Here is a 17,200-nt window from a genome sequence, read left to right as displayed (position 1 = left end):
ACATATGATTGTAAATAAAGGGTACAGATCTCTGCACATGGTTATGATGGTTTTTAGGGGTTGTAGTAAGGATGTAAAGGAGAAGGCATGTAAGTATCTATTAAGACCCCTACTAGAGTATGGTTCCAGTGTATGGGACCCTCACCAGGATTACTTTATTCAAGAACTGGAAAAAATCCAAAGAAAAGTAGCTCTACCAGTGTTTGTTCTGGGCGATTTCAGAAAAAAGAGTAGCATTAAAAAAATGTTGCAAAGTTTGGGCTGGGAAGACTTGGGAGAAAGGAGACGAGCTGCTCGATTAAAATGTTAGAAACAATGTTAGGTTTTGGCCCAGCCACAATACGGAACTACACGAAGTTCGTAAATTGTACAAAGTGGTATGTTCCGAGCTGTCAGTGGAGGACACCAGTAGACGAATAAGTTTGAGTGGTGTCTTTAAAAGTAGGAAAGATCACAATATGAAGATAAAGTTGGAATTCAAGAGGACAAATCGGGGTAAATATTTGTTTATAGGAAGGGGAGTTAGGGATTGGAATAACTTGCCAAGGGAGACGTTCAATAAATTTCCAATTTCTTTGCAATCTTTTAAAAAAGGCTAGGAAAACAGATAGGGAATCTGCCACCTGGGCAACTGCCCTAAATGCAGATCAGTAGTGAGTGCCTAACAAAACATACAGGAGCCTCTACAGCAATACAGCTGTACTTTTTCAATTTGAGTTTCTGAATACTACACACAGTACCCTACATTTGAGCCACTGAGCCGAAGTGGTATAACTCAGTTTTCCCAATTCTGAGTTTGGAATGGTTTTACAATAATTCATGACTCATTTGATGAAATGAGTTAAGTTTACTGTAGTTTATCTAAATGCCAAAATTTTGTAAAATGAAATTCTTGTTATGCTGAAATTAAAACTAGCTTTATAACTGAGCTTCATTTATTTCACTGCCTACATCATCTTCCTCTGCTGAACGGTCAACAGATCCAGGTCCAGATTCTACAGCCAAACTTGCAGTTGTCTGTTGGTTGAAGAAAGTGTGGTGGACCACAGGAATGTGTGGGAAAAGGGTCATGGTCTTTTGCCTCGATAACAGGTCCCACAGCATTGCTGAGAGGAATGAGCCGAACACCTGACACGCGAGGACAGTCACGAGCATGATGTGAAGTTGTAATATCCAAAGTTTTTAAAGGGATTCCTTGTGTAAAATGAGATGTGGGCAGTCCTGTCAAATGTACATGAAGCCAGTTGAACTTCTGATTTTGCGTGGTCTTTTAATTGTTACACTTTCCTCTAAATCTTTTGTTGAGACAAAGTCATTAAGGGCCATTCCACAAATAGTAAAGGATTGCTTTCTCCTTGCCTTTGAATGGCATGACGCCAATCATCCTGGGTGAAAATTTTATCAGTTTCTGATTTTGTATCATTAACTCCAAAATCCTGATCGTTTGACAAAAAAAGGAGTCTCCTGATAAACTTATGGTTAACCACTATAGTGTCTTGAATCCTTTATATTTTCTATGCAAATTAGCAAACTTCCCTTATAAAGACAGTATCTGCTTTAATAACCAGATATTTCACAATTCTAAAGAAAGGAAACAATGCTAATACTTACCAGCAAGTTGCACAGACTTCCTGATTTTAGTGTAAATACATAAAACAGAACACAGCCACATGGCCCTTCCGCATTTACACCACTATTCCCACAAACTCACTTCAATCTGGAGTAAGAGGAAGAATGTATCTAGTGATCTCAAGCAGCTACTATGGGACTTACCAATATATTACTTCTCCACAAATTTCCATGCATTGTGGGTGCACTGACTGATATAACAAACTAACATATCCCGACTTAAACCACTTTGGCTCAGCAGCTCATTTAATACCAGGTAACGCGTCCTCTTGCTCTGATGGATGCTTGAATTAGTTTTTGCATACTGTCCATTAGTTCAACGTAATGTTGGTCCAAATTGCCCCACTCCTTAATGGGATTGTTAGCACTTTTTTCAGAGCGGTTGGTGGGTCGTGACATCCATGAACAGCACTTCCCATCGTGCCTTCCTAGATGCTCAGTACACTGCTTAGAATAACTGATGTGCTACAAGCACTACAGCTTGTTATGGAATACTGCCTCCCATTTGAGCTTGGAGTTCCACCTCTGGGTTGTGGTACATACAGTCTTATGTTTATGAACATACTAAGGGACATTTTTCCAGTCTGCATACCACAGGTCAAGATAGCAACAAAATTGCAATACACAGGGAGCAGGAAGCAAAACATTACAGTAACATTTGTTACTGTTGATATACTGTAATTTATGTTTTCATAAAACTTGTAGGTCTGTTGTCATGTTAGAATAAGTAACTCGTGAGATCACGATCAAACTTGTTATTAATAAGTAACTAAGCAGTTATCTGCGAGTCCAATAAACATGCAATGGCAAGACTTGTGATTACATTATTTCAAACTTTTTTCATTTCTCCATCGATTTACTGCCAAGATGACCCTTATGTGGAGAAAGCAAATAGTACTAACAATTTGTGACAGTTTTCTGTTTTTGACACCTGCAGTAAAGTCATGCAGATCATGTTTAAGACATACTTGAGAGTCTATAATAGGGAAGTTAAGAGGCATTTTCCATAGTCGACTAACAAATTCAAACAACCGATTTGCTTTTTAGACATTAAGTTTTTCAGTGTCCTAGATATTGTCTCAAATAGCTGTCGCACTCATGTTTCATAGTGGTCACAAATTTTAATCATTTTAAATTTTCCTTTGAATATCTCCATCTGTAAAACACTTGGCTTGTCTGAGTCAGCCAATTATCATAAGGCTAAACCCAGACTCAAAAGCACAAAAATAAGGTCATAAAGAGAACCTCATACATGAGGCAAAGTCAAGAGACAATACTCCTCACCAAAATGTTCAAAAAACAATTTATGTTTGGTAAAAATATAAACTAATTTATGGAGAAATATGTAGTCAGCACAGTTTTTACAGGTTAAATTCAATTGTTTTAATTTCCAAATGCTGTATTTTCTATAGTATTGATTTAATGGCTTGAATTTTCATAAACCTGCATGTGTAAAGTCATTTTATTTCAGGGAGGGGGGGTGTTGAACCCCAACCTCCCTCCCCCCCCCCCCCCCCCCCACTGGGTATATCTGCCTTGTAAACACATTCTACAGTATTTCACAAATAAGTTCTGCAACAGCCAAAGTTCAGAGAGATTACTCCACAACAGAACTTCCCTATGAATGACATTTCTTTCATTCACACATCTTTCCTCAATGTCAAATGACAACCATCAAACAGTAAAACCTGCCTTCCACAGAACCTTTATCATTACATTACAATATATTAGAATTATATTACAATTACAAGATATTAAAATTATATTGAATTAGGATACATTTAAATTTTTGCTTTGTAAAGTGAACCTTCATGAACCGGAAAACTGTCCATATCGGAAAATTTTCCTGGTCCAGTGAATTATGATTTAATATTCATGTAAGTTTTGTGAGCCTCCGTGGCTCAGACAGCAGCGCGTTAGCCTTTCACCGCTGGATACCGTGGTTCAAATCCCGGTCACTCCATGTGAGATTTGTGCTGGACGAAGCAGAGGCGGGACAGGTTTTTCTCCGGGTACTTCGGTTTTCCCCATCATCTTTCATTCAAGCAACACTCTCCATTAACATTTCATGTCATTTATCAGTCATTAATATCACCTTGGAGTGGCAACCCCATTGTAATAATAGCCTATATCTGGTTCATTCATTACATCCCTGACTCGGTCAAAGACTGGAAAACAGGTTGTAGGTTTCTCATTTTCATTTTTCACTCATGTAAGTTTACCTCTATTTAGCAGAACCTCTCTGATGTAGAAACTGAGGGAAATTTTAGTTACTATAACAGAAAAAAATACCTTTATTTCCTTTCAAACCCTTTTCAGTACTTGTGTACTCAGAATGGATCTAAGATGGCCGAGATCACATTCGGCCAGGAAATACCTGTCTTTTTGCTCAATGCTGTAATTTGGATCGCTGAAGCAGTGAAAGAGATGTTGCCAAATGCAGTACATCAGTGCTTCCACAAAACCAAGTTTGTCTCTCACCCTGACAAAGCACCCATAATAAACTATAATCCTGATGTGCTACAACAAACTCTCGAACAATGTAATTATGGTTATTTCAGTGCAGAATATTATGGTGCCATTTATGAAGTTGAGAGAGGTGGTTAGGAAACATCTGAGAGTGTCACCCATCACCTCCAAGAAAAGAGGAACTGATGGCAATGACTAGAATGAAGACAAAGAAAGCTTATGTAGCGTGAACTCCTACTGCGTGCCCTATCGGCCGTAAAGGACATTCAATCTTTTTCGTTAGTGGAAAGTCTTATGATATTAGTTTCATTTTTCCTTGTATTGATGAATCCACAATTCATAAAATGTAAGAAGGGAATATTTCCACCTATTCAATACACTACACACAAAACTATATATTTAGATTTTAAATAACAGTACTAGTTCTATTGCCTTAAAACTTGTGCACAGAAGCACATTGGAAACAGGCCCACAAGGAATCAAGGGAACATCAACGCTTTCAACTGAAACCACATTTTGCAATAGATACTGCATTGACAATCATCTAATTCACAATTCTACAAATCAACAACCACCATAGTGACCAAGGATGTTCCCTCTCGTAACCAAACTTTATAATAACACCTAGCAAGTGGGTTTTGTCAAACATTATCCAAGGTAACATGCTTATATTTTATACGTAAATGATTAGTGCACAAGACTTATATTTTTTTTAAAAATTTACTATAAAAAAAACATTTGAAGACAATAGTAATATTCAGCAACATGTGAAGGGTACTATTTTAAAATTTAAGATTATAATTATATTCAGCTGAAGATTGGCTATATACAAGGCCAAAACTATTACTGTGACTTGAAATATAAATGTGTATTTTTTTGTGTGTGTAGTGATTAGATTGACACATCCCTCCTTACATTTTATGAATTTTGCAAAAAAAATAACACTAAATTGTTTAACATTATTTGCCATGCCCGCATTTTAATTGAGACCATGTTACCAGGGATAGTGTTGTCCAGCATACAATTCTGGATTACTGGAAGAAGTAAATGACAGTACTATACGGTATTACTATTGGTGTAATTTCAGTAAAACATGTAATGTGTATTAAATGTATGTGTACTCCTGACGCTCAATGCATATCCATGCGGCAGCTTCTGATCACAAAACTTGGCCCGTCCTAGTGATAATGAGGGTTGTCAGTTTGCCTGTCCTGATAATAAGGGTTGTCAGTCGGTTCCCTCTGGACACAAGTGGCGCATGTCGCTTAAAATACAATTGAGCGCTGTCAAGAGCAATGTTGCCACATTTTGCATCGATTATTTACACGTTAGCATTTAATTTATTCTAAACACAAAATATAAATATAAAAACCTGATCATGAACCACAGCGCAAACCGATATCGCACAATATTTTGTTTCGTGCCTAACCCGTTCAGTGGTCGCAGATGTTAGAAGAAAGAAAGAAAAATAACTGACAAATACTCGGCAAAGAACTTTCAAATAGGCGTAAATGATGGCCATGAGCTATTTTAAATACAAATAGGTCTGACTAAATACTATGCTTGAATTCATATCAGAGTAAACCTATTAAGATACTACTTTTATGCAGATATCAGTGCCATACTTTCAGTAAAGGAAGGAAAAAATAAAATCGTGAATTATGTACTGGGATAATGATAATACCGGACGAGTTGGCGATGAGTTTAGGGGCGCGCAGCTGTGAGCTTGCATTCGGGAGAGTGGATTCGAACCCCACTGTAGGCAACCCTGAAGACTATTTTTTTCCGTGGTTTCCCATTTTCACACCCGGCAAATGGTGGGGCTGTACCGTAATTATCTAAGGCCACGGCCACTTCCTTCCCACTCCTAGCAGTTTCCTATCCCATTGTCGCCATAAGACCTTTGTGTCGGTGCGACGTAAAGCCAAGTGTAAAATAATAATAATAATAATAATAATAATAATAATAAAACCCTTAACTGTGTCGTTCTTCGTTAACGTATTCGTATGCTTTACAGATCAGCTGTTGGCTTTGCCTGCTTAAAGTTTCAGTCTCCTTCCTCTTCATCACACTACTACTACTACCACTCGTGGGCACTGAACCAGTACTATTTGGTGGAGTATCAGTGTTTCTGATGCTCGGTTGAGGATAGTTTGTGTGCACTGGTAGATTTAATTCAAAATTTTATGGTGCATTAATTTCCAGGTTTGATTCCCACGGCCTCCACAGTATTACATGAAGCAAAATGAAAAGCAATACACTTAACAAATATTAATGAAGCAAAGTCAACGGCTGATATGTAAAGCATACGAATAAGTTTCCAAAGAACATAGGTAAAGGTTATATTATTATTATTATTATTATTAACTTGGCTTTACTTTCAAACAGCGAACAAAGCATGTGCGAATTGTCTGAGCTGGAAAGAGACTGACGTCTATTGTAACAACAGGTGCATTGGCAACAGAGCTGTGAGGATTTCTGTTGGGGGATGACAACTCATGTTAAAACCTACTACTGCCATAAATCACCCCCTACTGGGCAAGCAAACGGGCGAGAGATGAAAAGTTTGCCAAACTGTTTGAATGCCGATGTGTACACGTTGCCCGTCTGAGCTATACTGTACAGGGAGGAAGTTCTAACCAAGAACAGATTTGTTAGTGCTCATAAAATTAGTATACAGTATATGTGTGTGTGGGTGTGGTTAGCATCATTGCATGTACTACTGCACAAAGTCACAAAATTACACTTGGATTAACTAACAATGGTATGTACTTATGATTTTTATTTTTTAACCACCTTTATGAAACAATCCTGCACACAGTGGAAAAAAATTCCAGTCCCTTGGGCTTCCTCTGAGGACAGAGCTTACTGTAGTAAAACAGCACTTGCACTTGCTTTAATTTGTTCACAACTGAAGGTCTGATCACAATTTCCTATACCAATCCAAATACAGTAGATGCCCGATATAACATGGTTGTTCAGAAACATTCTTTGTCCCTGCATTTGAGCTTAACTATGAAATATCCAAAAATAATGCAACAGCATACTACTCATTTGATAAACTTTTGACTCCCCATTCTTCACAAGATCAATTATTTGAGTTTAATTCACACAGAATATGCTTTCATTTTCTGCAATATCATGCACATGCGGTGAACTTTGAATCCAAATCTACATGCAATAATACTATACTAAAACCTACACCTGTAGACAGGAGGTGAAGTAGGGCTTTGTTGACTGGTTCCAAGAACACTGTTGCTTGCCTTGGCAAGAATACTTGAAAATATAAAACACTGAATAGATCAGAAATTTATTTCAAGTTACTTCTGTGATATCGCAGGAATGCAGCAGTACTACATCCCCCACGGCTAAGACCATAATATGTATTGTAATATATAATTTCCTGTTGGCTGGAGCCTTAAAAGGATGGAAGAATTGTTGAGCTACAGCACTAGCATGATTGCCAGTCAAATAACCACATTTTGAATAGTGAAACCAGAGGTTTTACCTACCACTAAAGCTCTGTATCAACGCACGCTCCGTAACTACTCTATGTACAGCTGGACTCAGGAAAAAGCGTGTTCTAACTTCATGTTTGCCATCTTGAAAATAATTTCTGGTTTCATATTTTTAAGCAGGCCATTTTACTGGCTTTTACAAGTAAGAACTTGGGCCATAAATTAATACTGTATCTCTGAAGGGGCATACTCTTCACTATGTTAAATCCAAATCCATAAGATATTGGACTGCATTACTTACAGCTTCTACTGCAGTAGAAAATAGGCTCTCGACAGTAAGACACCCCAGCGTCAGTGGGTAGGGTCTGACACATCCCACTCTGATGAGTCTAGTGTCAGACCTAAGACGAAACGCTGGTTAATAAAGCAAACGCCTGAAAAGCCTTACTTCTCATGGTTACCGTCACTTGGTTCAGTCAGGACCGAAACTACAAACCTCACAATAGGAGTAACTCCATGCTATATACACATTTTCACCTACATTGTGCTAGTGATAATATTAAAACAAAACAAAACAAAAGAAACCAACAGTGTAAATTCACTAATATATCCCTACATGAATGTTTACAAAAATATACTGTACAATTATTAGTCCAGCTATTTTGGAAATTAGACTGAACATTCAGATTGTCTTTCTTCATATTGCAGCTCTTAAAATTTATGCTAAAATTGGAAGATTTATGTTCAACATGCAGTCACTGTTCAAGATGAAGTCTTTTCATACACCCACATATCAGTGTTCACTTTATTTTAGCATTAGTTACTTCCGAACTAAAAAAATACCGAAAATCTACGCAAAGTTTTCTCCCAAGAGTGGAGTCAAAGTCCCATCACCACCCTTTGAGTTGTGCCTGCTAAGATAACTCACTTGCAAAGTGTCTAATATCAATTTCACACAATTCTCTCATTGCCCTTCATGTGATGTCTAGTTAAAGAATCTTGATTTTTAGATTACTTAATGCAGTATAGAGAATGACTTTAGCTATTAACATACTATTATATGTACAACCACAATGGCAATCTCTGAAGCAGGCAGTGGTGACTTAATTCGTAGTGAAGGACAATGAAACTAACATGTGGGAATTAAAGACCACTGTAAAAACACGAACTCAAGCCTATTGAAAAGAAAAAGGGTGAATTCTAGTGTATGTTTACATGTTAAGTTTGTTTTGTAAAATGTTTGTTTTATTTCTGCTATTCTGTTTTCTGCAAACATTAAATATTGCATCATTCCAAAATTACCTTTTCTTTTAAAACAAGTAATTTTTGTTGGCTTCTACATTGATATTTCAACTTTTGTTATTTATGGTACACGCCTGCTGGACTATTTTTTTTTTTTTTTTAAGTTCTATCATTATTACTATTATTTCCTAAAATTGAGATGCAATTTATAGATGGAATTTGAAAAACTTACACAGTTGTATCTTCATCATAAGAGAAAACTGGTATTATACACATTTTTTGTTACACTTTCCTAACTAGCATGCATTTTTAGGAAGGTGAAAATCACGCAAAAGTATATGAGAGGAGAGATCGATCCTTTATGCATGCCAGCAACCCACCAACCCACCCCTGTAAGCATTTATCTTATACAGAAAAAGTAAATCCAACACTATGACAATCTGATGTGCGGCCATCTCTGTGTTGCTTCAAAAGAGCTCGCAACACGTCTTGCCCACTTATACCACATTCCATGAAAATGAAACCGCAGATTTCAAAAGAGACTTGTCATGGGGTGTGATCTGTTACACCGGGAGAGGAAATGACCGATTTTCACTTTCAAGAGAAACTTTGCTAGCCCCCAGGTCAATTGTCTTGTCACCAGCCAGACCTAACCAATACAGACCAACGGTCTTGTCACTACCAATTCTTTGTCACTAGCCTAACCCAAGTTTGTTAGTTGGCACCCGTATGCAGAGCTCTGTAACATCGTGAGAGCCGCTCCACGTTGCATTTTTAACCGCTAACTTGCAAACTAGTAATTAAAGTAATCATATTACTTACATGTATCACTCACAAAACTTTTAGTGATACCTGAACTCTAGTGCTGAATCTGTAGACCTCTGCATCTTCCAGATTCGTATTGGCAACCTTTGAACACAGACTATGAATCGCCGTGAGACATCTGGCGTACACTTTACATACTAGTACCGTTTACACAGCAAAGCCAAAATACAGAATTCATGCTAGGAACAAAATTGCATAGAGAAATGTTATATAACGTGTAACAATTGTTGGCTTAAGATAATAAAGGTTTAGAAAATTGCTATAGATCGATCATACTATCGATTCAATTCGGATTTCATTTCCATTCAGTTGACAGTATAACCAGAACCGAGCTAGCTCCCTTTTTCCTCCTTAACCCCGTACAAAGAAGTATCACTAAAAGTTTCATGAGTAATAAAAGGAATCCATCGCACTCATTGGGAAAGGAGTTCAATTTCAGCTGGAAGGCTGTTCCAATGCTAAGCAGACAGTACAATCCTGCGAGATATGTTCCTGTTCTTGCAAAGGAAAGAGACAGGGATACACCCTGTCCCTTTTGTACAAAGCAGTAAAATAGCTGAAGGCAGTAAAAAAGGGACGATTCAATCATGTTGGCGAGGGATTTACAGAGGAATGTAGTGTATTTGTCTGCATGGATATTTAATGGGTGGTAGTTTTATATCTTTGTTGCCTGATTTGATAATCTCACTATTCATCTCCGAGTTCTTTCCAACCTGCTCATACTGCTATCAGTGGTGAGATAAAGCTTAACTGAAGGACAAAGCTAGCTGTATGTACAAAGTTAAGGAATAACACCAACCCTACCTTAGCGAAACTGGAGTAGAAGGCTCAGTTTGCTGCCTCAATCTGTCTACCTGGTGTACTCCCAGTCATCTCCCTTGTAAGCATAGCCCGCTTCCTGCCTATCTGGGCGACACTTGTGATAGACAAATGATACCTGTGTATGAGTGGGACCGAGCATACCAGATACGCTGCTGGGCTTGAGCTAGTTCGAAGCATGTCGAGCAGCCACATGACCAAAGGCAAAGTCCAACTCAGACTGAACATACAGAAAATTAGACATTTGTCTTCTGTAATCCTTGTAAGCAGACATATGAAGTGAAGAACAGCTTTCACGCAGTCTTATGTAAATGAAGGCTCAATGAGCAGTCATTACTATAATGATATATCTTGAGGAATTAAGGCTGTCTACAAAAATATATGGCATAGATAATATGTAATGAAAAGGACAAATGTATGCATAATATTCATAGTGTATTAATGGTCGTACTTCCTGCCAAGGCAATACTTTTGTATTATTGTAATCAGATTTACAAATTTAATGCTTTGGTGGCTAAGACAGCTGTGCAATATGGTAGGCGAGAGTGATGTTTCTGTCCTCAAGGTTTGAGTTTAAAAACTTATTAACGCCCTACTGCTACAACAGTGTTCTTTCTAGGACCTTTTTAATGGGTGCACCGTCCTGCCATTTTTACGGACCACCTGGCTAACATATCCTAAATATAGCTACATAATATTAATACATACTTCAGTCGTTGGGTGCTCCAAATTAAAATGTAAATACTGTAAAACTGTTTATTTGAATGATAAATCCTCACTGTCAGCACAATTGTATCAGTTACATCGGAGTTCAAATGTTTAGCTTCACTCATCACGTAGTGTCATGTGCGAACTGTGCTGATTTGCGTGGAATCACGTATGCGCACTGTTCTGCAAGTCACAAACCCGTACGGCACTCCACAGCAGCAGAATGGTAAGCCCCAGAGTTGCATAACTGAACATGTAGCAGGACACTTGAAGTTCAAAATACTGTTACGTTTTGCTTGTGATAACCCTAAAATAGTTGAATCTTGCAGTTAATGTTTACCTGTCTGATATTATTAGTTAATTTTAGTTGATTTTTTCATATTCATTTTTTATGCAGTATTCCCTGCCCAGCTACTCATTCCTCCCACCTGGCTCATGAAAATTTCTGGGGAGAACACTGTACAACATTGTATGGACAACTCGTGTGACCGTATGGCTTCATACCGTACATTCAAACTATGTTCTGTTGACAGCTTTAGTCCAAAGAGGTATTTTTGACGAATCATTGCACAAACACAAATTCTGACCGTCTCGAAAATACAGATACGAGCTGGAAGTGCACAGCAAACTCAGACCGAACCTGTACAATTCAGCATGATCTTAAGCATCCATCTCTACTTTTCTGGATGTTAATGAGAGCAAGCCACTAGTTCGCAGCACACAAAAGCTCAAACTTCTTCAAACACAGACATCCGTTCAAGAAGCATAACTATCAGCAGTCTGACGGAAATTGAGCACTAATATAATAGCTGGGCAGAATTCCAGTCCAGTTCACGAAACGTTAGTACCACGGGTCACCACTAGCATCGCCAACATCTAAGCGTGGTACTGCCCTCAGTTTACTTTTGTGGATGACTATCACACTGTGCACAAGGCTGGCAACCTGCCTACTTACGTACAGGGACTAGTGCAAAGCTAGGTTAAAACAATAACTTTTTTCCTTGCCATTGTGAATGTCCTTGAGTTTCCACATAATATGCCCTATTGTTGGGCAACCACTTTGTAATTAACCGATTGATTACACATACAATAAACTGAAATTCTAGTATACTACGCGAACCTTTTCTTGAGCCCAAGTTCCCATTCAGCAGTATGGAGCTCAAGAATCAAGAAAAGGTTCGCATACTACGATTGGTAATGGGTGCCACCTACAAATACATGCAACGATTAAAGAGCGACAACCTTAAAGGTGTGCAGTAATAAGCTTACTCAACAGCATAACCTGCAATAGGTTTTAGGAAAAGGGTACTGTCATTTGGTTCCCACCTAGAATATGGGATTACCTTGCTTTACCATGAAATAAAACAATTAACTCTAAACAAATTGTATTCTTAAAGTCTGAAATGGAAATCACAAGATTTGCTGCGATACAGAAATTACAATATAAAACTGAAATTAAAATGGAATGCAGCTCTGTGTATTAAATTTTAAGTATACTTGGCCGATCATTTGAAATCGGTGTAGAAAATGTATCCCTCACTGGTTCACATTACCTTTAACACTAAGTGTTGTGATGTGCTTCTTGGAACAGGTATCAGCTGCATTTTTCTCTCAAAACCTGTCCGGCTCCGTGGCTAAATGGTTGGCGTGCTGGCCTTTGGTCACAGGGGTCCCAGGTTCAATTCCTGGCAGGGTCGGGAATTTTAACCATAACTGGTTAATTTCGCTGGCATTAATTCATCCTCATCACGAAACCCAGGTCGCCTACGGATGTCAAATCAAAAGACCTGCACCTTGCGAGCCGAACATGTCCCCTAACACTCCCAGCACTAAAAGCCATACGCCATTTCATTTCACCTCAAGACCTGATTTCCTGACCTATCCTCACATCGGTGACTCACACTTACCAACAAAAGACCTAATTAGCATGACCACATTAAAGCACACTGCTCAAACGATGTTTCACAGGTTGCCCACTGTACTGTTAGTCTCCATATGAAAGACTATAGTACGCGAACTTTTTCTTGAGCCCTAGTTCCCATTATGCACTATGGAGTGCAGGAATCAAGAAAAGGTTTGCGTACTATACATTCACCTTTCGCAGAAACAAGTCGACTATTGCATGTATACGGAACACACTCCAATCATCTGATATGTCTAATCACTGAAGAATCTCCATCTATATGAACACTCACCACAGGATGCAAGCTGTTTCATCATCTGTCACATGGCTCACCCCCTACAGCATGGGTAAATCAGACCATGACCCCATTCAAGTTAAGAGTGTTGCACCTTGTGTGCCAATGATCACGGGCAGGGTAAGTCCATATGACTGTTCCTCACGATAAGGCTTCCCTGAGAGCACTTCCTGCTTCATAATAAACGCAGTGACATATGGGTAATCAGTGGCATGACTCCACACTAAATGTACGTAGCTGTATTTCACCACCTAGTGCAACTAAAACTTTTGTTCAAATAAATTAACCTCTTACACGCAGCAGTGAATTCCCTTAATTCTAACACGTACATATGGTACATAAATGAAATTGGGTTACATGAACGAATCCGATACAAGAAATGTCACTAATATTTGTCCCAAATGGAAGATAATTGCTTTTACTCAAATAAAGTGTGAAATCTGCAGTAAATTAAAAAATAGTACGAAATATTTTACGTGCAGAGAATAATATGGATACATTACTACCTTACAACTATTGTTCTGCTACGTCAGAGGGCTTCCGTATGTGTTTTGTCTAACACTTCTGTGTGTGATTTCTTTGCTCACTGAAGTTGTTTGAATTAATTAGGTGTAGTTACCTTCATGTTGCTCATTCATTTTGTGCCCTAACTCATTCATTAAGCAATATATTTATTGGTCCAGGCATCATGCTATTTCACCGTTTGAACTACCCGCGCTACTCATATGGACAAAGATAATGAGAATTCACAGACATACCACTCCCATTCATCTGTGCTAGCCCTGGACATCAAGAATACTGTCTACAGTCCATTAACTATGCATACATATTTCTCTAGTAACGATGGTATTTCTTAATTTAGTCAGATTTCACACTCTGAGTAAAAGTAACTTATCTTCCATCTGGGACAAATATTAGGGACATTTTGTGGATCGGATTCGTTCACAGAACCATGAAATGGAGCGAGCGATAATTAATAGAGGAATCAGATGAAGGAACTGAATACAAATATATGCTGAGGAATGTTTGTAACGGGACTTGAACCGTTACACTATGCGGACAGTATGCCCCGCAGCCATAAAAAAGAACCTCTCTAAGATATTGTGGCCCCTTTGGGGCTCATCGTTCTCATGACAGAATGCCCTGAATGTGCAAAGATACTAAATTAAGTTTTTCCTCCCATGCAGACAGTATGCGCTGCAGTCACAGAAAAGAGGTTTTCGAAGAGAGTGCAGCCCCGAAGTGACAGATTGGCCTTGTGGCCTGCAAAAGCGCCACATTCTGTGTGGGCTAGTGGAAGCTGAATTTAGAATGCCAAATAGTTACAAAGCCTACCAAATTGTTCTTTGAAGGTAGTGCCTCGAGATTTAGACAGCAGTGGATATGATTTTATCAAGTCCCTGTCAATAACAATCCTTTGTTGATTCTTTACCTGTATCTTTTGCTTTCATTCTGCACAGGCTGTCAACTGAATGTATTTCCTATCACTGACAGGAATGCCATCCAATTATACATTCACAGCAATGCCAGTACAGCACGCGCATCTTTTAGTGATACAGGCACACCCTAGTGCTGAATCGGTCGACCTTTGTTATCTTCGAGGTTCGTATTGGCAACCTTTGAAACAAACTATGAATCGCTTATGCATCGCTGTGCGACATCTGGCGTACACTTTGTGCACTACCTAATACTGTTTATACAGCAAAGCCAAACTACAGAATTCATGCCAGGAACAAGATTCGCATCAAGAAATGTTATATAATGTTAAATAATGTATGCGACACAGTTATTGGCGTAAGAATGTTTAGAAAATTCATATTGATCGATCATATTATCAATCATATTTAGATTTCATTTCCATTCAGTTGGCAGTATAACCGGAACCAGGGAGCTCCCCCTTACTCCTCACCCCCGTACAAAGTAATATTACTAAAACGTGTGCGGACTATAGGTACCCATGCAATGGAGAACAGGGTGTGCTACTTTATCAGTTTAAAAAGTAAAGATACTTCTTGGGCAGTCCCTCAACATCACAAAGAACATCTCTCCTCTAAAGGGAATTCCAATAGGTTAGAGTCCTTTCTACTTCATCGCGTTGTAAAGTTTGCTTGAACAAGAACTGGAATTCTTCTGGCAATGGAAACTGCATATAACATTTACATGGCAAAAGAAAAAGCAGCAACAGCTTACATGGGAAGGAAAGAGAACTATGGTTTTAATGCTGTCATGAGGGCAACTACCAGAGTTCATGAGAAATGCATCCAAAGATTGTCCACAACTACAATATTAAGTACAAAAACAGTAAGGCTATGTTGAGTTATTACAAGTACTTAAGAATCAAACTGAAACTACAAACGTTAGAATACAGCTCAGAAAAATCACACTGATCGTACATCAACATCAAATCGCCAATTGTTGTGCCTTGGAAGTATTAATACCATGCTTTCAAAAGAGTCCAAGTGAGCTAAAAAATGAAATTAATCATTATCAAGAACGAATTAATTCTTGCAAGCCAACCAAAATCACAAATTTGACTGTACGAGTGTGTGAAACTAACTTGCCAGCAATCAGACTAAAAGAGCATCAAAAGCAGTATGTTAAACAGAGCAAATGAGGCAATTACATCATCATGAGTAACAAAGCTCATTCGCCACCCCTGATTCCGTAATAAGGGTAATTTAATCAAATTACATGCCATCATTTCGAATTTTAAATTCGCGGCAAGCACCTGACTAATGTCAGAGGGAAACCAGAACATCTTATACTTACACACAACCAATCAACACACCATTATCACCGCAACCGAAAATGTGTTCACTAAAAACCTCGCTAATGATCACGAGCACAATTTGTATCATGGCGAAAACTTAAGTAACCTCATGGTGCAAGACTCCTCGCCACTAGGAAGTACTCCATGAACCATACCAAAACTATATATATGCTAAACTGATACACTACCCCCAATAGTAGCGATAGATTCAAGTATCCGTGCAATAAGGATGACAATGCAAAAGGTATGACTTGCCTTTGCTACATATCCTAACCATCACCCACAAACATCTACCCAAACATTGTGAACTAAAGGAAACCTAAAACACACCTGAAAAACAACAAAAAATTGTGCAACTAACCAATCTGTGAGTTTTACTTACGGTGTTGCTCGTAAACTATAATCATTTGCAATTGTCTCTATACCACCAGCTCTGGCTACAGCAACATAGCAAGATTCGTTGCCAAAATCAATTCCTATTACAGACATCTTGGTCGCCTTACACTATTTCAACGCTCTTATTCATATGAAACGATGCAAAGTCTAGTACGGAAAAAACGCCGGCAAAATTCACCAATAACCGCCACCATATACCATACACCCGTCACGACAGACAACAATTGGTGAGTGAATTTCACACCACCGGTTTGAGATCGTTTTCCCAGCACATGGAAGTTAATGGAAGTTCGACTGCAGAATCGAAACTTCTAGACATAAAACCTTCGGTCACAATAGCGTTTAATCCGAGAACAGTCGAGATTTATTACATATTAACGGCTCTCAACAAATCATTTAAAAATTAAATGCGAACAACCTATTAAAAAACCAGTTTTATTTCTAAGAAATTATTGGAAAAAATCATATAAAGTTCTGCTAAAGAACTTGAAGTAAAAATGCTATATGACATTAGCTTATAACATTTTTTTTTTGCTAGTTGTTTAACGTCGCACCGACACAGATAGGTCTTACGGCGAAGCTAATAACAAACATAGCTTTCAGACAATAGACTATCCGTCAATCTTAGCAAGAACAACTACATGATTTTTCACAAGCCCCCATGTGCAACTCCCCTTGATCATTCA

General features: G+C 38.3%; 1 protein-coding gene across 1 annotated transcript in view; it reads right to left on the bottom strand.

Annotated features, from left to right (window-relative positions):
• The window catches only part of LOC136864473 (heat shock 70 kDa protein 4L), a 247,875-nt gene extending 231,050 nt beyond the window's left edge, over positions 1 to 16,825 (bottom strand). The window contains exon 1 of the mRNA XM_067141491.2: positions 16,501 to 16,825. Coding sequence (XP_066997592.2) covers positions 16,501 to 16,607 — 107 coding nt within the window. The 5' untranslated portion in view covers positions 16,608 to 16,825. The remainder of the gene's footprint in view (positions 1 to 16,500) is intronic.
• Between the last annotated feature and the right edge of the window lie 375 nt (positions 16,826 to 17,200).

The sequence above is a fragment of the Anabrus simplex genome, chromosome 2 (genome assembly GCF_040414725.1).
Source record: "Anabrus simplex isolate iqAnaSimp1 chromosome 2, ASM4041472v1, whole genome shotgun sequence".
NCBI lineage: Eukaryota > Metazoa > Arthropoda > Insecta > Orthoptera > Tettigoniidae > Anabrus > Anabrus simplex.
Note: the sequence above shows the minus strand (reverse complement) of the source record. Positions and strands in the feature narration are given on the sequence as shown.